The 22990-nt window shown below is 47.5% G+C and overlaps 1 protein-coding gene across 8 annotated transcripts in view; it reads left to right on the top strand.

The window, feature by feature from the left end:
* The first annotated feature begins 265 nt into the window (after nt 1-265).
* The window catches only part of Gatad2a (GATA zinc finger domain containing 2A), a 101798-nt gene continuing 79073 nt past the window's right edge, over nt 266-22990 (top strand). For 2 of the 8 annotated variants that reach the window (XM_076553029.1, XM_076553023.1), the window contains exon 1: nt 266-4262. Coding sequence is in view for 1 of the 8 variants with exons in the window: in XM_076553022.1 (XP_076409137.1) it covers nt 13473-13603 (131 nt within the window). In the remaining 7 variants the exon portion in view is untranslated. Of the gene's footprint in view, nt 4263-13461; nt 13604-22990 lie in introns of those variants that run through there. The other 6 variants (XM_015988904.3, XM_076553036.1, XM_076553039.1 and 3 more) reach the window with 5 other exon arrangements.

Genomic DNA, 22990 nt, shown 5'->3' with positions numbered 1-22990 from the left:
GTAAAGGCATAGTTTATTTTGTGTGTAGGCACATGTGTGTCACAGAGCACATGTGCATGGAGGTTGGTGAACAACTTGTGGGAGTTGTTTCTGTCCTTCCACTACATGGGTCTCAGGGCAGGGGACCAAATGAGGTTGTCAAGCTTGGCAGCAAGCGCCCGCACGTCCTGAGTCATCTGGCTGGTCTCAGGAGTGGTTTACTGAGAACACTGCACGAGGGTGCAGTGAGCTGGCTGGACAGTAACTAGAGCACTGCTTATCAATTTGTAACACTTGTTTTTATTTCACGTGTTTTGCCTGCATGTTTTTATGTGTACCACATTTGTTGCCTGGTGGATGCTGGGAACCAAACCTGGGTCTTCTGCAAGAATAACAACTGATCTAAACCACGGAGGGATCTCTCCTGCACCAATATTTTTGTTTTGTTATTCAAAACAGGGCCTTGGCTGTTCTGGAACTCACTCTGTAGCCCAGTCTGGCCTTGAACTCAGAGATCCGCCTGCCTCTGCCTCCCGAGTGCTGGGATTAAAGGCGTGCGCCACCACTGTCCAGCTCCAGCACCAATTTTTAATTCTTGCTTGCTTTCTGTGAGACCTCAGTGTTTTCTCACCTTTGAGTATGTGCTGAATTTGAGATCTAAAATTTATTGTGTGTGAATGCTCTGCCTGCACACCCAGCACACTCAGCATTTGTGAAACTGAGGCAAGAGGCTATTCTTAGGTCATCGTGGGCTACATAATAAGTTCTAAGCTAGCCTAGGCTACACAGCAAGACCCTGCCTCAGAAAAACAAGAAGAGTTATGTGCAAAAGTACCAAGGGATCACTTAAATAGGCCGATTCTTGTCCTTGCAAAGCTTCCCAATTAGTGACAGGAATTAAAGTAGCTTTTGTGTCCTACTGAGCACCAGGCACAGTACAAGGCGCTTTGACTCACATCCTCAACGCAAGCCTTTGAGAAGGTTTCTGGTTTTGTTTGTTTGAGGGAGGGTCTTGCTCTGTAACCCAGGATGGCCTAGAACTTGAGATGCTGCTGCCTCAGCCTCCCCAGTGCTAGGATGTGCACTGTTAGGCCTGGTTCCGGGTTCTGACTTCTTACATAGTGAGGGCAATGACTGGCCTTTTTAGGAAGTGGCACACATGGGTTCGTCCCCAGGTCTGGAGCCACCAGGTCCAAGCGTTTATTGTTTACTCTGATTGCCTCAAACGTTTGCAGAATGTGGTGGTTCTGAAGCAGAGTGCCAACAAGGTGCGGGGAACAGGTCTTCATGTTGACCGTGGCTTCCTTCCTTAGCTGGTGACTGTGTGTCAGCCTTTCACTTGGGGCCAGGTTGAGGTTGAGCTCACTCAAGGAGTCATGGTTCCCCCGTCCCTGTTACTCTCTGAACTTTCCTTTCAAAATTTTAGCTTACTTGTAAGCACAGGCCTTCCAGGTTTACAAACTCAGAGTTCTTGAGTTCATTCTAGTTCTCATCCATTATCTTATTTGATGGCTTCCTCCTTTACATTAGTACGGCAATTTCTTTGTGTCTCTTCAGTGTAACATTCTGTCTGGTGTAACAGGCCTGTTTCCCTTTACTGCATTCTTCCTGGCTCTTAAAGTCCCTCCAGCAACAAGTTCCCTTTGGTAATCTGTGTCCCTAGATGTGACTGTGTACTGAGCAATCACAGCTCACCATTTGCATCTTCCGAGTTGGGGGGTCTTTCTCATCACTACCCTTCTTCATTATTTGACTCAATAGGCTATTTGGTTACCTGTTTAGGCAAAGTTGGGTCCGTTGGGGAACAGCTGTAAATAAGGCAAGAACTTTGGAATGAACTGAGGGTCAGGCATAGTAGTTCATTCCTGTCATTTTGGCACAGGAGAGATAGGGGTAGAAAGATTAGGAGTTTAATGCCAGCCTGGGCAACAAGAGACCCTGCCAAAGAAAATAATAGAAGGGGCTGGGGTTGAAACTCCATTAGTAAGGACTTGATTAGCATAGCATTGCATAAACTGGGTGTGGTGGCACATGCTTGACATATTTAGGAGGTGGAAGCCGAGGATCAGGAGTTCAAGGTCTTTCTTGGTTACAATTCACAGTTAAGGCCAATCTGGGCTACATGAGATCCTGTCTAAAAAGGAGACGGTAGGGCTGGGATAATGGCTCAGATGTTAAGAGCACTTGGCTGCTCTTCCAGCCCAGGTTCGATTCCTAGAACCCACATGGCAGCTCATAATTGTCTGACTCAAGTCCCAGGGGATCTGATGCCCTCTTCTGGCTCCTGGGGGACACTGTACTTGATGCAGATAAGCAGACAAAGCATATCCATTCACATAAAATAAATACTTTAAAAAAATGGTGGAAGACAGTTGAAGCCTTTTGGCTACTGTCAGCCTGATGATATGCTGACATTTTGGGTGACATGTTAGTTTTATCTGGAAGTGGTTGGGAAACAGAAAAGTTCTTGGAATGTTTCTATCTAGAGGAGAAATTGTGGAGATGCAGGAGACCAGAAGAGTTAAGCAGGGGTAGTAGAATTCAAGATCATTCTAAGCCACACAGGAACAAATTTGTGGCTAGCCTCGGATACAGGAGAGCGTATCAAAACACATCCTGCGGGCTTGGTGGCACATGCCTTGAATCAGAGCACTTGTGAGGCAGAGGAAGGAGGATCTCTTAAGTTTGAGGACAGCCTGCTCTACATAGATGTCCAGGGCAGCTAGGGGTACACAGTAAGATCCTGTCTCAAAAACAATCAGGGTGGACTAGATGGTTCAAAGTGTAAAGGTTCTTGCCACCAAGCCTGAGGCCCTGAGTTCGATCTCTGGGACCCACATAAGAGGAACGAGAGGCCCAGCTCTTTCATCTTGTTCTCTGACTTTAACATGCTTGTCATGGCATACACACTGACAATAATTTATCTACAACAAATAGAATAAACGCTTAAAAAGCCCCCTCCCCCCAACAAAATAAAACCGAAAGAATTCACGAAGGCAGAGAAAGGCAGGTGAGTTCCAGGCCAGCTGGGGCTACACACTGAGGCCCCGTCTCAGAGGGGGAAAATGAGTTACAAGAGCACAGCTTGAGAAGGGGTGAGGGGGAACGCAGGGCTGCTCCAGTACCACATCTCTCCCCTTGCGATGGCAGCATGTGATCTACAGGGATTGGGGTGGGGCTTCCATTCAGATAATGCCCACATCGCAGCAGCGTTCAGGAGATTCAGTGATGCGAATCTCCCGGAGTATCCTCGTTCAGGCATTCCCAGAAAAGCCGGCGGGAAGGCCGAGCTCGCCGACAGCGTCCTCAGAACGGCACCAGCGACGCGAACCTCAAGATTCTCTTCCGAATGGGCGGCAGGGATGGGGGTGGGGTCGCCCAGAGACTCTTCAAAGGTGGCGGCGTCCCCGACGCCCACAGGAACCAAGCCGAGCAACCAGCCGCCCGAGGTCCGCTCAGAGGCGCCAGTCCAGGCCCGGCAGCCTCCAGTGCATTGTGGGTGGGGCGCCCCTGCTGCGCACTGCGGGGGAACCCTCCGCTCAGGCAGTTGCCGGCCGCCGGGCGGTCCGGTCGAACCGCCCTCCGGAGTCCGAGCAAGCCGGCCACGACTTGACGTGTCCTCCGCGGCCGCACCCCTCACGGCATTCCCGCCCCAGACCTAAATCCCACCCTCATGGCGACTTGACTGGCCCCGCTACCCGCTCCATTCTCCCATTGGAGGATGGTCTGTCAGTCACTCTGCCCCGCCCCCTCGGGCCCGCCCCAGCCACCGGCGCAATCCTGCGGGCCAGCCGGCCAACGCGCTCATTGGCTGCTGGGAACTGTCTGTCCTGAGGCTGGCCACACCCTCCGTGGGGTGCGGATCCAGAGCGCCCCGGCCAGACTTCATTGGCCTGCGGCGCCGCCACTCGGAGAGACGTGCTTCAACCCGGAAGTGTGAGAGGCGAAATCTGCCTAGCAACCGGGGAAGCCGGGCTGTGAAGCGGGCAATTTCAGTGTGAGAAGGAGCGGCGAGACCGAGTCGCGGCTCCGAGCGCGCCGAAGCAGCTCCTTCCGCCCGGGGTCAGCGCCCCGGCTCGCGCACGCGCACCCTGGCTGCCTGAGCGCGCCCCGCGCCGCCCGCGCAGTCGGTCGGTCGGTCGTCCGTCGTCCTGTCTCCGCAGCCGCCTCAGGCGCCACCCGAGGGAGCCGTCGCCGGGGGACGCGACCGGACCGGACCTGAGCGTTCTGCCCGAGGCCGGCCCGGGGCCCAGCTGCCCATCCGGCGGAGCCCAGCAACTTCGGTGAGTGCGGGGCCGGCGCCGCTGCCGGGGTCCCCGGCTTCCGGTGCCCCGGGCTCCCCTGGCTTCCGCTTGGCCGGGCTGGTGCGTTTCCTTACCGGACTCTTTAGGGGACTGCATCCGAAGGCCCCCCGTCGCTGAGGACTCCTCCTCGGTAGGGGCCCCGCGTGTCTCAGGGCCCTTTTCGGGGTCCCCGTTTGGGGACACCCCGCTTTTGGGGAACTTGGTGTCTGAAGGTGCCCTTTCTCCCTGGGACCTCGCCTACCGAGGCCCCTCTCTGGAGAGCCCGAGCTTTCCCGAGGGCACCCCGAAAGGGGGTCCTGTGCGCCTCCGAGGAGAGCACCGCCTTGTAAACTCAACTTTTCTGAGGCTCTAACGGGAGGGTCCTCGTTCCCCCCGTGAACCCCGCCTGTGAGGGAGGGAGAGCCCTGTTTCCGTGAACTCAGGTTTCTCAGGGAGTCTCTCTGAGACCTTTGGGTTCCCGAGGGGAGCCCCCATCTCCGAGTCCTGATCTCTGCGACACCCATTCTCTGAGGAACTCCCTGCTTTTTCAGCGTCTCTGGCCTCAGTCCCCAGCTTGTGTAAAAAGTGGCTTTTTGTCTGATGAGCGCCCCCTCCCTTCCTTTCTGGGATTCCTGGCCTCCCTCAGGAAGGTTCCACTTCCCTTGGGAGACACTTAGGCGTTCTTTCTGAGGACCTTCGTCTGTGGAGGATGTTTCTGAGATCACTCTGCCTCTCGGCGAACCCCTCCCACAATTTTCTGGGGAGGTCGTTGTTTCTCTGAGCTGTTGTCCTGTCTTGTTTGTTTCTCTATATGATAGCCCTGGCTGTCCTGGAACTCGCTGTGTAGCCCAGGCTGGCCTGGAACAAAGATCCACCTGCCTCTGCCTCCGGAGTGCTGGGATTAAAGTCATGCGCCACCACGCCGGGCCTGTGTCCCATTTTTTGACAGATCCCCTCTCTGAAATTTCCTCCCTGCTTTTCCATCCCTACTTTGAGCGACTTCTTTCTTTTTCCAAGTTTCACCAAATGATCTGAAGTGCTCCTTGGAGGTTTTCCCCACCGTCTGAACTGTCCCTAATTGTTTTGCAAGCCCTCTTTATTTTTTGGATACCCTCTTTTTTTGGGGGGATGGGGTGGTCTCACCATGTAGCTCTCATTGGTAGCCTTGAACCTATAGAGATTTGCCTGCAGAGACCCTTGTGAGCTAGAATTAAAGGCTGGTGTCATCATGCCTGGCCTCTCCACATTTTTAAGTTTTTTTTTTTTTTTTTTTTTTGAGACTCAGTCTTGTTGCATTATAGCTTAGGTTGTCATTGAATTAAGATTTTGCAGCCGTGCATGGTGGCACATGCCTTTAATCCCAGCACTCAGAATGCAGAAGCAGGCAGTTCTCTGAGTTTGAGACCAGGCTGGTCTATAGAGCTAGTTCTGGGACAGCTAGGGCTACACAAAGAAACTCTGACTCAAAAAAAAAAAAAAACAAAAAACCTAAAAAATAAATCAATAAATAGAAGATTTTTCCAGTCTCAGCCTATTAAGCAAGTCCTGGGATTATATGCCACCATTCAGGCATACTCTTTTTCTCATTTTTCTGGGTGATCTCTGTGTCTCCCTCCCTCCCCTCTTTGCTTTTTTTTTGGGGGGGGTTGTTTGAGACAGGGTTTCTCTGTGTAGCCCTGGCTGTGCTGGAACTCACTCTGTAGACCAGGCTGGCCTCAAACTCAGAGATTGCCTGCCTCTGCCTCTGGAGGATTAAGATTAAAGGCGTGTTCCACCACCACTTGGCCCTTCTTTCTTTACACAGGCTGGTCTGGAACTCACTCTGCACCCATGGTAATCACAAATTCATGGTCATCTTCCTGCCTCAGCCTCATGAATGATGGCATTATAGATATGAGCCACTGTGCCTGGCCTTTGTTCCACTTTGGCTATGATCCCTTTTCCTTATAAGAGACACAATGGATTTCTCATTTTCCTGAGGGATCCTGCAGCATAGCAGTTCCCTACCTGCTTGCTTGAGATTTTTTCCCTTCTTGAGATTTCCTTTCTTAACCTCTGTGAGAAAGACTTATCGTTTAACCTTGGAGCTACCCAAGTCTCGATTGTGAAGGGAAAGACTTAGAAATGACTAAGAAAGACTTAGAAAACGAAACAATTAGTTTTCTTTCTTGCCAGTCCTTGGGTTTCTCAGTCATCATTGTGCTTTACTTTTTAGATAGAGTCTAAAAAGTGTAGCCCAGGCTGCCCCTTGACTCCCCATGTATGTAGCCTATGCTGTCCTTGAATCAGATTGCTTAGGCTTTCCAGAGTGTTGGACTTTTTCATGACTTTTATCTCAGTTTTCAGAGGACTGAGACTTTTGTGACTAGAGGGAAAGTTAGGGGACCTATATGCAAAGAAATATAAAAACACAAATAAACAATCCCCCATGGTTTCCTAAGTCCTGCAACTTGAGGGTGGTTTTTTTTTTTTTTTTTTTTTTTTTTTTTTTTGAGACAAGGTCTCTATTATGTCTTCTTGGCTGGCCTGGAACTCAGAGATCTGCCTGCCTCTGACTTTCAAACACTGAGATTAAAGTCATGGGCTGCTGTGCCCAACTTTCTTTGTCTTGAGACAGGGTTTTTTCTGACCTCAAACTTTTGCCAGTCCTCCTGCCTCAGCCTCTTGGATGCTGGGATCACAGGTGTGCAGCACCACATGCTGCTCTGGTTATTAATTTTCCTGACCCCCTAGGCCAGTGTCAGAAGACTGTGGGCACTGAGAGACAAGACAGAAACAATGTCTCCCTATTATCACAAGGTCAAGCCTATGGAAGGAACCCACTTCCTGCCGTGACCCTCGGTCCTTTCTGCAGAGAGGACCTTCCCTTCCTGAGAAAAGAGGAGAAAGGGCTCCTTTGCTCTCTCAGGGCTTCCTGCTGCCTTGAGCCTTCTGATTCACCCCGTGATCAAAAGAGGAGACCCAGGTTGTGGCCTTGGTATGAAAGGACAAAAGCAGGAAATGGGTCATCCGAGATCTGGAGAAGGTGCAAAGGGGGCAAGGGACAGAGGACTTCACTACATTTCTGTAAGTTTTAGGTGACTTTGGCCTGGCTCAAAGGAAGGTTTTCCATGGTGTTTACAAATCTCCTGTGTACTTTTTTAGTGGCCCACCCTGGATTCCAAGTTTACTGCAGTAGCTAATTTTATCTGCTTTGCTAAAGGTAGAGCTCTCAGGAGCCTAAGGAGATGAATGCTGGCATTGAGAGATGGTCCACAGGACAGAAATGAACTCAGCTTGAAATCTGAGTAAGTTCTGCTTTGAGGCCACAGGCTGCTTTCAGGCTGGGAACCCAGAGAGCTGGCCTGAGCAGAGCACTGAAGGGGGTGAGCCCCTTGGCTTAGCATTTCAACAAGTTATATACCACTAACTCAGCTCAACCTGTACTTCTCTTTCTAGTTTGACTTAATGCAGTCTCTCCCTGTTCATATCCCTTCGGGTCTTGCTTAATTTGAGTCCTTTGTGAAGACTCCTTGCCGAGGCTATAATTTGAGTTCTAAATCTGTCGGTGGACCATGTGGACGCAAGTTTCAACTCGAGCTATTTTCTTCTGTGGAGAAGCACTTGGAGAGTTTCCTGGGTCCTCAGCTCCTGGGACAGTGAAGTCCGGGCAGGAGGCTACTGCAGACCTGTTTTCTTTCTACTGCTTCTTGCTGGTCATTTGTAGGCACTGCCCTCAGTGAAGAGGAGAGATGGTGAGGAGCCTGGGACTTAGGGTGTCCTGGGACGAGATGGACCTACATATATTTATCACTTGAAAGGAACTCCAGCTCAGATAGTGTTAAAAAAGAGGTAACTGGTGTTTCTTGTATCGTTTGTTACTGTAACAAAATGGCTGAGTCAGGCTACTTTATGAAGAAGTTTATTGAGTCATGAGCTAGCACAGGGTGTTACATGGCAAGAGACAGGAGCAGGCTGTTATTGTGTGTGTAGTGTATGTAACTGTACATATGCACACATGTACTTTATTATTATTGTTATTATTATTATTAATTTTTCAAGACAAGGTTTCTCTGTGTAGCCTTTGCTGTCCTAGAACTTGCTCTGAAGAAGAGGCTGGCCTCAAACTCAGACATCCTCTTGTTTCTGCTTCCTGAGTGCTGGGATTAAACCCATGGGCCACACTCAGCTTTTTTAAAAAAATATTTTATGTTTATGTATATGTACCTCAGTGTATGTATGTGTACCGCATATGTGCATGAGAGCTGGAGGATATCAGAAGGGAATTGAATTCTCTGGAACTGTGGCCACTGGGAAATGAACCTGGGTTCTGTGCAAGAGCAGTAAGTGCTCCCAACTGCTGAGCCGTCTCCCCAGCTTTTCTCTTAAAAGGTCACCAGATTTAACCAAGGGGGCTTCACCCTAAGGATTAATTCTCTTTAATCCCAAAGCCACCCTCCATGTTGTTGATTGGACCCAGGCTTTCATGAATACTAAGCAAGTGCTTTTGCTGTTGAACTGTACTGAGCTGTGTCTCCAGTCTTCAAATATTTTTTAAACATTAAAAAATTTTAATTTTATGTGTATGGGTGTTTTGCCTGTTTGTAAGTCTGTATACCTCATCCATATAGTGTCAAAAGAGGGTGTTGAATTCCTGGAACTGGACTTACTGGTGGTTGTGAGTTACTTTGTAGGGCTGGGAATTGAACTTGGATCCTCTGGAAGAGCAGTTAGTGTTCTTAACTACTGAGCCATCTCTCCAGCCCCTATTCCCCAAATTTTTTTGTTTTAATTGTGAGACAGTGTCTTGATAAGTTGCCTAGGCTGGCCTTGAACTCACTTTGTTGTTCAGGAAGGCCTTGATCTTAGAATCCTTTTGTCTCAGCCTCTTGAGTAACTACTATTACAGGTTTGTACCACTTAACTGCACACCAAAGGACTCGTGTCTAAGTAGCATATAGCCTGGTTAAATTTCCACCCTCTGTTTGGCAGAGGGACATGGTTTAGAAAAGGTCTCCTGGAGCTTCTCGGGTATGCTTGCTTTGTGACCAAGACTGGCCTCATACTGCTGCTTGCTCCTCTTGCCTCCCATCTCCCCAGTGCCGAGACAACAGAGCAATGCCACCACACTTGGCTGTAAACTAAGGACAGCACAGTCGTGGTTTCTGTGTGGAGGACACTTAACCACACCCGCACCATAGCAGAGATGACACCTCTTTTTAGGAGGCTTCCCTTTTTCATTCATTCTTTTTGGTTTTCTGAAACAGGGTTTCTCTGTGTAGTTTTGGTGCCTGTCTTGGATCTCGCTCTGTAGCCCAGGCTGGCCTTGAACTCACAGAGATCGCCTGGCTCTGCCTCCCAAGTGCTGGGGCTAAGTGCGACACTGCTGCCCAGCCTTGTTTGGCTTTTTTGAGACAGGGTTTCTGTGTGTAGCTCTGACTGTCCTGGAACTCACTCTGTAGTCCGGGCTGGCCTTGCGCCAGAGATTCACTTGCCTCTGCCTCCTGAGTGCTGGGATTAATTTTCACCACCACTACCACCTGGCTCCCTTTTTCCATTCCTTTTTTTTCCCTTTGAGACAGGTTTCTTTGTGTAACAGCCCTAGCTGTCCTGATAGACCAGGCTGTCTGTAGACCAGGCTGGCCTCAAATTCACAGAGATCTGCTAGCTTCTGCCTCCCCAGTGCTAGGGTTAAAGGTGTGTGCCACCACTGCCTGGCCTTTTCCCTTTCTCATTCTTTTTTTCCCCCAGAGCTGAGGACCAAACCCAGGGCCTTCTGCTTGCTAGGCAAGCACTCTACCACTGAGCTAAATCCCAACCCCCCTTTTTCATTTTTAAAAGAGATTTTTTCCCCCCTTAGTTGTGTGGCTTACCAAGTTATATCACAAAACCAGCATTGTTATAAATATTGGAACACTCTGCTGTGAAGGTGATAACTCCTGCCAGAGGTGCTCAGTAAACTTGAGGGAATGAGTGAATCAGAGGTAATGGACTAGCTGGTTAGCACAGGTTGGTTATGATGCTCATGGTGTTAGGGCCCTAATCTGGACTCTCAGACCAGAAAGGGCTTGGTACTCTGCCAAGGCTAAATATCCTCAGAGAGAAACAAATGTTGGAAGTTTTTCACTTTTTCTGTGTTCTCTTACCAGATATGAGAAAGATTTGCTATGTGGCAGGCACTTGTATTTGCTTTGGCCTTGGCATCTCCCTCTGTTAAATGGGGTAATTTGTGAGTGAAGGGCAAGTACAGAGATGGGTAACTAATTAGACTGGAGGCAAACTAGAAGATGATAATGAACTTGAAGAATTGTGGGAAGCCGAAAAGTAGGTGAGCTGCGATCTTAAAGGACCCTGTCCACATTTTGAAACAGTATAGGATGTGAAGCAGTTACATGGTGAGCTTCAGAACTTTGAAAAATGAACCTTTTTCATGGTAATGGATCAGATTTGGAAACAAAAGACTGGGAAAGTGACACACAAGGGCGTTTGACTACACATAATAATGGTACTTTGAGAAGACCAGTGTGTGGCTTAGTGCCCACGTGGAGATCAGAATTCACCTGAGCTCCGGGACCCAGGTTTAGAGAGTTGTGGAGGTGCTAACTCAGTTTCTGGGTCTGAGAGGAGTCTGGGGCAAGGTGGATTGGGAATGAGGGGCAGGACACTTGCATCCCCACACCCACTCCCACTCTTTGGGATAGGTTTTTCTATGCAGCTGTGGCTGTACTGACTGTGTAGCCCAGACTGGCCTCAGCCTCATGATCCTCTAACTTAGGAACCTCCTGCCTCCTAAGGGCTGCTAGTACAGGCATGTGCCTCCATGCCCACATAGGATATTCTATTTTTTTAGTGGATTTTTTTTCTTAGTAATTAGTGAAAGCCCTATAATCACTGGGTGAATAGTGTGGCAACAGATGGATAAAACCCAGGGGGAAAATAATGGGTGAAAATCTGAGCCAGGCCCTCCCATGTTGGAAAAAAATCAGAGTCTTTTATAGCCTGGGCTGGCTTTAAACTGTATACTTAGCCCAGAATGGCCTTCATTACTGATCCTCCTGCCTCCGCTTCCTTAGTGCTAGGATTATAGACATGTCCCAGTGTGCTTAGTGACTTTTGCCTTTTTTGTTTGGAGGCAGTGTCTCACATACAGTTAGGATTGTCTGTCTGTTTGTCGTCTGTGTAAACAGGTGGTAGTCTGTAGACCTGGTCAGCCTCGAATATATAATAATGCAGGGATTAAAGGTTATGTTACCATGCCCACCAATCTTAGACTCTGAAATAGTTTTTGGTTTGTATGTGTGTATATACATTAAATTAATTAGTTTGTTTGTTTGAGACAGGGTTCCTCACTGGTCACAGTAGGGCAGGCTTGGTTGGCCAGGAAGCTCCACCGAGTGTTGGGATTACGGGGTATTTTTACCTGGGCTCTGGGGCTAGAAGTCAGGTTCTTATGTTTGCCAGGCATGCATGTTGCGTTTTTGAGACAGGGACTTATTGTGTCACCCAGGTTGCTTTAGCCTCCTAGTGCTGGAATTACAGGCATGAGCCACTGTGCATGTTAGTATTTATTTATTTATTTGGTTTTTTTGAGACAAAGTTTCTCTGTGTAGCCCTGGCAATCCTAGTACTAGTTCTGTAGACCAGGCTGGCCTCGAACTCAGAGATCTATGTCCCTCTAAAGGGTCCCACCACCACCTGGCTATTTTTATTTATTTAATTAAAAAATTTACATTTTTTTACTTATTTGTATGTATGTATATATGTATATGCATATGCAAAATAAGCAGTTTAAGGGATTTACTCACCTCTGAAATTGCACTGTCTCTTGAGCCACAGATGTTGCTTGTGGATGGTGGCGCCTCTATTATGTCTGTTTATCTAACAGGAAAATCTTTGAACTTTTTTTTGAAGGATCTTTACAGCAATAAAAAGCCTTTTGTAGTTAGAAATGTATTGATCTAAGTACATTAATCCAGCATAATGTAATGTGGTTATCAGTCGGTGGGTATCGCTGAAACGCATGTGGGTCTAAACACTGCCTGGCTGAGGAAGTGTTGATTTATGTAACTGAAATAGCCAGGGAAGTCAGGGTTTCCTTCCTGCTGGAGACAGCACTGGGGGCATTTGGTCCCTGTGGGATGTTGAGGATAAGAAATAAGCAGTCTCTTTGGGAACTGGGAAATAACTACTGTATAGGGTGGTTCCATCTAAATGAATGGAAGTGTTATTTGTAATGCCCAGTGCTCTGCCTTGCTTCTGTTTGCAACACCACCCTTTGTGTATAGTATGTACCACTGAGTGGATAAATTCCCATAAACTGGCCTGTAAAGGGTACTCGAGTACTTAAGGAAGAGTTCTAGCCAGGCACGTGGTAAATACCAATAATTCTAACATTTGGGAGGCTGATTTGAGGGTGGGGGTGGGTTGTAAGTTTTCAGTCCAGCCTAGGCAACATAGTGAGACTTCTCACTCCCTACCCCCTCACAAAAAAGAGCTCTGCTTATGGCAGGTTATCTTGTGTTGCCATCAGTAAGGTGGTTTACTTATTTATTTAAGTTACATCCATTTATTTATTGTGAGAAGGCATATGTCAGAGGACAACTTTTCCAGTGGCTTCACCCTTTCTACCATGTGAGTCCCAGGGAGTAACCTCATGTTGTCAAGTGAATAAAGTGTTTTTATTTATTATTGCGGTTCTTAGGTTGAGAACCTAGGCTCTCAGTCTCACTAGGCAAGTACTCTTACTATTGAACTACATCTCCAGCACCTTTTAAAATACTATTATTACATTGTTTGATTGGTTGATACAGGGTCTCACTGTATAGCTTTAACTGGCCTCTACTTCTGGAGTGAGATATGCTGCTGGATGTGGTACCACACACGTCTTTAATCACAGCACTCAGGAGATAAAGGCAGGCAGATCTCTGAGTTAGAGGCCTGCCTGATCTATGGAGTGAGTTCCAGGATAGCCATGGCTGAAGAAAGAGACCCTGTCTTCAAAAAAAGAAAAAGATGTATGCCACCGCACCTGGCCTGGCTGCTGCTATTATTATTAGTAGTAGTAATAGTGGTATTGTGGTGCTGGGGATCAAATCTTTGCTTCGTGAATATTTATTAATTATTTAAAATAAGTTTTATGTGTATGGGTTGTATTAATTAGGGTTCTCTAGAGTAACAGAATTTATAGAATGAATCTCTCTCGATATATGCTGCAGTCCAGGTAATCCAACAATGGCTGGCTGTGAACAGAAAGAATCCAGTAGTTGTTCAGTCTCCAAGCCTGGATGTCTCAGCTGCTCTTCAGTATATGCTGGAGCCTTGAAGAAGTACGTTCCAATGCCAGTGAAGGAGTGGATGTGTCAGTAAGTCGAGGGCAAGCAGACAAACAGCCAAAGTCTCCTTCTTCTCTGTCCTATTAGACTTCCAGTAGAAGGTGTGGCCCAGATTAAAGGTGTGTCTTCCCACCTCAAGATCCAGATCAAAGCATGTGTCTGATGTCTCAAAGGTCTGGACTAGAAGTGGGTTCAGCCACTTCAAACTAAGTAAAAAAATTTCTCACAAGTGTGCCCTTCATTTCTGGATTGTAGTTCATTCCAGGTGTAGTCAATTTGACAACCAAAACATTATATTGGGTGTTTGGCTTATATGCATGTCAGTGTGCGTATGTGTCCTAGTGCCCAAGAAAGTCAGAAGGGGGCTTAGGATCCCCTACTGGAGTTACAGATGGTTGTGAGCTGCTGCGTGGGTGCTAGGACCTGAATCCAGGCTCCTGTAAGAGTAGCCAATGCTTTTTTTATTAAGAAATTTTTTACTCATTTAACATAACAACCACAGATGCCCCCTCATCCCTCCCTCTGCCCCCCAAACTCCCCCTTCCCCAGTTCACCCCCCCCCTCCTCTGAAAAGATACAGCCTCTCATAGGGAGTCAGCAAAGCCTGGCACATTCACCTGAAGTAGTTCCAAGCCCCTCCCCTTGTAATCAAGGCTGTGCAAGGTGTCCCATCATAGGCAATGGGCTCCAGAAAGCCAGTTCATGCACCAGGGATGGATCCTATTCCCACTGTCAGGGGCCCCTCAAACAGACCAAACTACACAACTGTCTTGCCCATGGAGAGGGCTTAGTCCAGTCCCATGCAGGCTCCACAGCTGTCGGTACAAAGTTCCTGAGTTCCCACTGGCTTGGTTTGGTTGTCTCTGTAGGTTTCCCCATCATGTTCTTGATGTCCTTGTTCATAGAATTCCTCTTCCCTCTCTCTGACTGGACTCCTGGAGCTCAGCCTGGTACTTGGCCGTGGCTCTCTGCTTCTGTTTCCATCAGTTACTGGATAAATAGCCAATGCTCTTTAACCATTGAGCCATCAATCCCAGTTCCATAAATGCCTGAAACTTTTTAACATTTATTTACTTATTTACTTGTTTGTATATGTGTATGGGTGTTTAGTACATGCCATGGCACATGTGTGGAGGTCAGAAGATGACTTTAAGGAGTCAGTCCTTTTCTGCCTCATGGGCCCAGGGGATTGAGCTCAGATCATTAGGCCTGGGCAGCAAGTACCTTTACCCATTGAGCCATCTTGCCATCCCTTCCTGTTTTTAAAAAACAATTTAGTGCTGGGCGGTGGTGGTACAAGCCTTTAATCCCAGCACTCAGGAGGCAGGGGCAGGCAGATCTATGAGGCCAGCTTGGTTTACCAAGCAAGTTCCAGGACAGCCAGAGCTACACATAGAAACCCTGTCTCAGAAAACAACAACAACAACAAAAAAAAAAAAAAAGAAAGAAAGAAAAGAAAAAGAAAGAAATTAGGGCTAAAGATGTAACTCAATTGGTAGAGTACTACAGAGCATGCACAAAGATTCAGTACTCAGCCCAGGATAAGCTCAGTGTACGGATGCAGGAAGATCAGGGGTTGTTGGCTACATAGGAAGTTTGATACATGAGATACACAAGCAAATACATAACTTAGTTTAAATTTAAACATTTGAAGTGTGAAGTTAACTGGTTGATGTAATTGCCCAAGCCAGCAAAACGCAGTGTTTGCCTGCCTGAAGTGAGTGCTAGGTGTCACTGGTCCGGAAGTGAGCAGAATATGGTGGCTCTCACTGAGCTGCCAGCCCAGCTGCAGACAAGGAGACAAGAACACCATGGGCTTTCCTGGAGGACACCCCTTGGTGCTGTAGCCAGTCTCATTGGGAGCCTGAGTGTCTATTTCTGGGAGGTTTCGAAGTGAAACTTCACTGCCCACCTAACTTCCTCACCTAGCTTCTGTTTCCTTCCTGGAGACAGAGACCAGGAGGCTCTGTGGCATTTGTGAGGTTTATGATGGCTGTTGGTAGTAGTTGATCCATGGCAACCGAGAGCAGAGTGCCCAGCTTTTAGTCTCTGGAAATACACCATGTGTTTCTGGAGTCGTGTGGCACTGCCTCATGGCAGAGGTGTTATACAGAAGTTAATAACTAGCAAACCCTTCCCAACTTGAAGCTTTTCTTTCTTTTCTGTTTTTGGTGTGGTGCTGAGTATGGAAACAAGAGACCTGCTCGTGTTTGGGAAGCCCTGAGATATAACAGCTACTTTCTTACCTGGACCTCCCCACCTGCTTTAATTAGTTTTTTGAGACAGGGTCTTGCTATGTTACCCAGGCTGCCTGGGGCGCCATCTTTCTGTCTCCCTGCGTTGGCTATGGGGTTGAAGATCTTCCTTTGTAGCCCAGATTGGTCTTCAAACTCTGTGCTCAAAGAATCTCCCCACTGTGTGTTCTCAAGTAGCCATGACTACAGGACTACCTGGGTTTTGTTTTTGTTTTAGTAGTGTGTTTTTTTTTTTTTTTTTCTTTTTCTTTTTTTCTCTCCTGAGGGTCTTGCTGTGTTGCCTAGGCCAGCTTGGAATTAAGGGATCCTTGAGCACTGCTGGAATGCCAGGTGTGTACCAACATTCTTGGCTGGCATTAAATTCCCACAATCCTCCTCTCTCACTCATACAGTTCTGGGATTATAGTAGGTACCACCCTATTGGATTTAAATAAAAAATTTAGGGCTGGAGATATGGCCTAGTGCTTAAGACTGCTTGCTGCTCTTCCAGATGATTCAAGCAACCACCTGTTAACTACAGCTTCAGGGGATCCAACGCCCTCTTCTGGCCTCCTTGGGTATCTGCATACATGGGACAGACAGATGTATAAATAGAAATAAATCTTTAAAAAAAATTAAGCTAGGTTTGGTACTGTACACCTTTATTCCTGGTACTTGAGAAGCAGAGAGGCAGGTTGATATCTGTGAGTTTGAGGCAAGTCTGTTCTACAGAGTAAACCCCAAAAGTATTTAAAAAAATTATTAAGAAATTCTGAGCCGGACGGTGGTGGCGCTCGCCTTTAATCCCAGCACTCGGGAGGCAGAGGCAGGTGGATCTCTGTGAGTTCGAGGCCAACCTGGGCTACAGAGTGAGTTCCAGGAAAGGTGCAAAGCTACACAGAGAAACCCTGTCTCAAGGAAAAAAAAAAAAAAAAGAAATTCTGAGCTGGGTGGTGGCGGTGCATGCCTCTTGGGAAACAGAGGCAGGTGGATCTCTGTGAGTTCTGGGCCAGCCTGGTCTACAGAGTGAGTTCCAGGACAGCCAGGGCTACACAGATAATCCCTGTCTTGAAATACCAAAAAAAAAAAAAAAAAAAAAAAGAAAGAAAGAAAAAAAGAAAAAGCAATTAAGAAATTCTAGGCCGGGCGGTGGTGGCGCTCGCCTTTAATCCCAGCACTCGGGAGGCAGAGCCAGGTGGATCTCTGTGAGTTCGAGGCCAGCCTGGGCTACCAAGTGAGTTCCAGGAAAGGCACAAAGCTACACAAGAGAAACCCTGTCTCGAAAAACCACAAAAAAAAAAAAAAAAAAAAGTACTTTTAGCCGGGCGGTGGTGGCGCACGCCTTTAATCCCAGCACTTGGGAGGTAGAGCCAGGCGGATCTCTGTGAGTTCGAGGCCAGCCTGGTCTACCAAGTGAGCTCCAGGAAAGGCGCAAAGCTACACAGAGAAACCCTGTCTCGAAAAACCAAAAAAAAAAAAAAAAAAGAAATTCTAACAAGGACTGGAGAGATGGCTTAGCAGTTAAAAGCACTAACTGCTCTTACGGAGGACCTGGGTTCAATTCCCAGTAACCACATGGCAGCTCATAAGATCTGACACCCTCACACTGACATATATGCAGGCAAAACACCTATGTACATAAAATAAAAAATAAACAAATTATTAAAAAAATTCAGACAAGGAAGATAGGCCACTTCCCCCCCCCCCCACACACAGGATCTCTGATATCTCAGACTGACCACAAACTCACTATGGAGTCCTGGGTGACCTTGAACTTCCAATCCTCCTGTCTGCACCTTCTTAGTGCTGGGATGATAGGCATGCATTCCTCAGCCAGTTTACGTGGTCTTACAGAACCCAAGGCTTTGTGCATGCTCGTTGCTGATTGCACGGGAAAGTGAGAGTTCCAGCAGCTGGCTGACTGCTGTCCTGTATTCTGTTAGGAGTGCATGGGCTCCCTTTGCCCTTGTACCTTCCTCTTAGAGTGGACTAGGAAGCTGCCATTTTGACATGACTGTACGGGAGTGAGGCTGGAAGTCTCAGGTTTGATGTTAATCCACTCAGGTCAGTGATTGGACAGGTGTTTTCCTTAACCATGGGTTGTGTGTCAGGGCTGCAGGCAGAGAGAGGGTGAGTTCTCATTTAGGGAACAGAAGTGGGGTGTGAGGGGAGTAGGAAGAGGGCTCTAAAGGAGAGTTCCTGGTAGTCTGCTTTTTCTTTGCACCCAAACACTGACGTGGGAGATGGAGAGGCACACCCAGATTGGAAGTAGCTGTGGACAAGTAGTGCCACCGTGCTAGTGATTGGCTTCCACCTCTGGGCTTCTGCTGCCCTTGAGAAGTGGAAACTTGCTTCCTTCTTTCTTATTCCCTCTCTGCCTGAGAACTCTGTTCACACTTAGTTCTTGTGCCCCAATTTGAGCACAGGAAACCAGTTCATACTTTTTTTTTTTTTTTTTTTAAATCATAAAGTTCTTTGTGAAAGGGTCTGGCTGCTGTACCTACAAACTCATGGGGAGGGCGGCCATTGGTATCCGGTGGTGCTGTCACCAGGTGACCTTCAGGGATATGTTTTGGAGGGACTGCCAGGGAGGTGTGGGGAGAATCAGGAAGCAGACATAGGCAGTGCCGCTTTTGGTTTATAGTTGTGGAGTTGGTTCCTTCTGGGATGGAACTCAGGTCATCACTTTACCTGTGGAGGCTGTCCTGTCTTGTTGCTATATGAATGGACTGTTGGAGGCCATGCTTGCCGTACAGATCTTGTAGCACTCCTCCCCTGCAGACTTGAACTTGAGTGTGGGTAGTGCCATCTGCTACCCAGGGACCTCAGGATAGGTACCTAATTATAAGTGGCCTAGTTGGCCAGGCGGTGGTGGCGCTCGCCTTTAATCCCAGCACTCGGGAGGCAGAGGCAGGCGCATTTCTGTGAGTTCGAGGCCAGCCTGGTCTACAGAGCGAGATCCAGGAAAGGTGCAAAGCTGCACAGAGGAAACCCTGTCTAGAAAAACAAAACAACAACAACAACAACAACAACAACAAAAAAAAAGTGGCCTAGTCTTTGATACTGTGTCCTCACCTGTGGTGAGGCACTCCATGAAGGCAGCAGTTACAGAGCTATGGCACAGCTGTCTACTTAAGGTTGGACAGGTTAAAGCTTCCCAGGAACAAGCTAGTCCATTGCTGTATGACAAAACTTTTCCTGGGGGGATGCAACACACATGTCCACTCACCCCAGAGAGAGAGCCCACGGCACACCAAAGTATGAACACCATCCAAGTTCAACTTGAAATGACTCAACGACAGCTGCATCACCAAAGTCCAGCCCAGCAGGGGGGACAGCTCACAAAGCTGGGAGCTGGAGCACACTGCACAGTTTTCAGGCAGCTGAACAGGTTGACCAGTGACCTTTCCAGGTGTCTCAGTTGGTCTAAACCTTTCCCAGGCAGCTCCGATAGTTTCTGCTTCTGCCAGGCAAGCAGGTCTGGTCTCTCATCTTTGCAGCTTAGTTCTGCTTACTCTGGCAGGGAGGAGCCTAGTGAATCTGGTCAGTTTCAGGGACTTCCTGAGGCTGTTGAGTTGTTTACCTTCCTGCTTAAGGAGCTTCCTTTTGGGATGGAATGTTTAAATCTCAGAGGAAGGGAGGGAAGAGGAGTGGACAGCAGCTTAGGGGAGGGGAACTGAACGGGAACAGAGGGGAACTTACAGAATGTCTGTGCTGGGCCCTAGGCCCCGCACTTGGTATATGGATGTGGGGAGTCTCCTGAAGTATAACAGGGTGGATGGGAAGAAGCGCATACCTTGCTGCATGTGGCGGTATGTGCCCTTGCAAAGACCTGACCTCAAGAGTGTGGGTGCCACTGATCTTACTTGCTGAGGGTCAGGGATAGGGCTGGATGGAGAGGAACAGAGAGCGCTGCAGCGAGGGGTGGCTGTGTAGTAAAGAGGTTGGGAAGTCCTTTTTTTTTTTTTTGAGACAGGATTTCTCTGTTTGTGTTGTAGCCCTGGCTGTCCTAGAACTCACTTTGTAGACCAGGCTGGCCTCGAACTCACAGTGATCCCCTGCCTCTATCTCCCAAGGGCTGGGATTAAAGATGTGCACCACCACGCCCAGCTAGAGTTTGGGTGTTCTAAGGGAGAGAGTATGGGTGCAGCAGAGACCCTATATTGTCCCTTGACCTGTTCCTTTGAACTCAACATTCTAGCATAGAAAAGCAAAGCCCAAAGTTGGTTTCAAACACAGAAAGTCTGAAATGTGCCCAAGTGTGATCCAAGATTGAGTACAAGGGGAACCAGATGTGGTGGCTTGTGCCTGCAAGCCATCCACTAGGGCTGAAGCTCGAGATCAGTGTCAGTTCCATGACCACCTTACCTGGGCACCAGAGTGGGACCCTGTCCCTAAAACAAATAAACAAACAGGGAGTCGAATTATATAGATTAAATTTAGTCCTGTCATCTAGACTCCTTGTAAGGATCTGAAATCTGTTAAGATTTATCCTGGCATGCTTCTAGACTTTCTTGGGGGTGGGAGTTGAGGCAGGCAGGGTCTTATTTAGTATCCTAAGCTAGCCCGGAATTCATGCTCCGAACACCCAGAGATTTAGGCTTCATATTTAACCCTTTAAATGCCTCTCTTGGGTGGTTCTCTTTCTTTCCTTTTCTTTTTCCCTTTGACATAAGGTCAGACTATGGAGCCAGAGTTTGCCTCAGACGTGTAACTCTCCTGCTTCTACGTCAGCCTTCTGAGTTCTTAGATTGTACACGTGTGCCACCATACCCAGTGAGGGTTGACTTTTGACATAACGTGAGATTGTCTCCCCTCCCCTCAAAGTGCTGGGAATGGAATCTGGGGTCTAGCACATATTTAGCAAGCACTCTACCTCTGAGCTGGAACCCAGTGCTCATTTTACTCGTTGGAATCACCAAGTTCAAGACTGGCCTTGAACTCCCCTCTTTAGCTCTGGCAGGTCTCGAACTTGGAGTGCTTCTGCCTCAGCCACAGAAGTAGCTGGGATTCCCAGCCTCTGCCAGTGGTCCTGGCTTAAGTGAAGTCTTCCTGTTCTCATGCTACAGTGTGGGGCTGTTTTGCATGTAAGGAGGCATGGCTGTGTGCTATGAAGGAGAAAACAAAGGCCCTGTCTGTGTAGGGCAGGGCTTCTCATCCTAGAAGGGAAGCACTGGGGAGGGTGCATCTTCTCTCTTCTGGGTAAGGAGTGGGATGTGAACTAGGGGAAAGTTTGGAAACTTGTTTTTCTTAATATATGAGCCAGGGGTATTTATTGGCTAGTCAGGTCCATTCGAAGACTAAGCGTTCTCTGAGCAGGTGCCCTGAGCCTCTGGCAGCTAGGCTAGACCTCCCATCCTCTTTGACCTTCCTTCTTCCTCCCTTTTTTCTTTCTCTTGTCTATTTTGCTGTTCTCCTTTAATTTATATAAAACATTCGTTTTACAAACTTTTGAGAGACTTAATGTTAAAAGTTGGTGGCATTTTGTAAATCACATGTAGACACAAAAGGAATATTGCTTGCCTAATAGTGACATGGGCAGCAGGAAATGTGCTTCCTCCTTGCAGCAAGACCTCAGAGCAATTACTGCTTAACCCTTTAGGGCACTGAGGTTGCTGGGAATCCTGTAGGAGCAAGGACAGCATCAGAGTCACCTGGAGACTTAAAAGCATGTTCTGGAGGCACAGGATGAGGTTAGGTGGACTTGGAATTCCATACTTTCAGGAGTGAGATATGGTGGTTGGCAACATGTAGAGCAACAGACTAGTATTGGGTATTGATGAGTGGGTTTCTCCCCCCCCCCCTTTTAATTAAAAAACAAACTTATTATTTTGTATGCGTATGTATATGTTGTGTGCGCCTGTGCCATGACTTTCACGTGGCGGTCAGAGGACAACTTCATGCAGTGGATTCTCTCCTTTTCATCTTTACATGGCTTCTGGGGATTGAACTCAGGTCACCGGGCTTGTGTGGCAAGCATCAGTACCCACTGAGCCATCTGGGCAGTTCTAGTGCTTTTGTTTTGTTTTGTTTTGTTTTGTTTTGTTTTTGTTTTTCAAGATGGGTTTCTCTGTGTAACAGCCCTGGCTGTCCTGGAACTCTGGAGACCAACTTGAATTCTCCGAGATAGATCTGTCTGCCTCTGCTTAATACTGGGATTAAAAAGTGTACTACCATGCCCAGCCTCTAGTGTTTTTTGTTTGTTTGTTTTTCTTTTCTTTTTTTTTTAAGAATAAGTTAGAGCAGGGTGTTGGTGGCACATGCCTTTAATCCCAGCACTTACTTGGGAGGCAGAGGCAGGTGGATCTTTAGGAGTTCGAGGCCAGCCTGGTCTACAAAGCAAGTTCCAGGACAGCCAGGACTGTTAACACAGAGAAACTCTGTCTCAAAAACAAAAAAACAAAACAAAACAAAACAAAACAAAACAAAAAAAGAAAAAAGAAAAAGAAAAGAAAGAAAGAAAGCTTAGTACAATTTATTATTTTCTTCTGTGTTGCCCAGAATCAAAGCCAGGTTTTGTGCATTCTAGGCCAGTGTTCTACCATAGAGGCTTCATCCTCATCCCCGTGTACTTTCATTTTCATTTTGTGAGAAAGAGTCTTTCTGTATCCCAAGCTGGCTTCAGGTTTTCTTTTTCTTTCTTTCTTTTTCTTTTTGAGCCTGTCCTGGAACTCTGTAGATCAGGCTGGTCTTGAACTCACAGAGATCCACCTGGCTCTGCCTCCTGAGTGCTGGGATTAAAGGCGTGCGCCACCACCACTCAGCCTGCTGGCTTCAGTTTTAAGCAGTCCTCCTTCCTCTGCCTCCTGAGTGCTAGGGAATCATGCCTGCATCACCACACTTGCCTTGTTTATTCCTGTAAAGATTTTCTGAAACAAATAGGGGCCATGCACCACTGTTTGATAATAGTAATCTCAAACTGGTCAAGGCCTACAGTCATTTCTGCTTTGCTTGTGAACCTACATGGACACTTCATTATATGCAGATTTTTGTTTTTGTTTTTGGGATAGGGTCTTACTGTAACTTAAGCTGTCCTTGAACTTACAGTGGTCCCCCTGCCTCAGCTTCCCAGGTTCTAGAGTTAGGTCTGAAGAGATGGTTCAGCATTTAAGGATACTTACTTACTGGTGGGGTTGGAGAGGTAGCTCAGTAGTTAAGAACACTGACTGTTCTTCCAGAGGAC

This window comes from Peromyscus maniculatus, chromosome 17, assembly GCF_049852395.1.
Source record: "Peromyscus maniculatus bairdii isolate BWxNUB_F1_BW_parent chromosome 17, HU_Pman_BW_mat_3.1, whole genome shotgun sequence".
In the NCBI taxonomy this organism is placed as follows: domain Eukaryota; kingdom Metazoa; phylum Chordata; class Mammalia; order Rodentia; family Cricetidae; genus Peromyscus; species Peromyscus maniculatus.
Note: the sequence above shows the minus strand (reverse complement) of the source record. Positions and strands in the feature narration are given on the sequence as shown.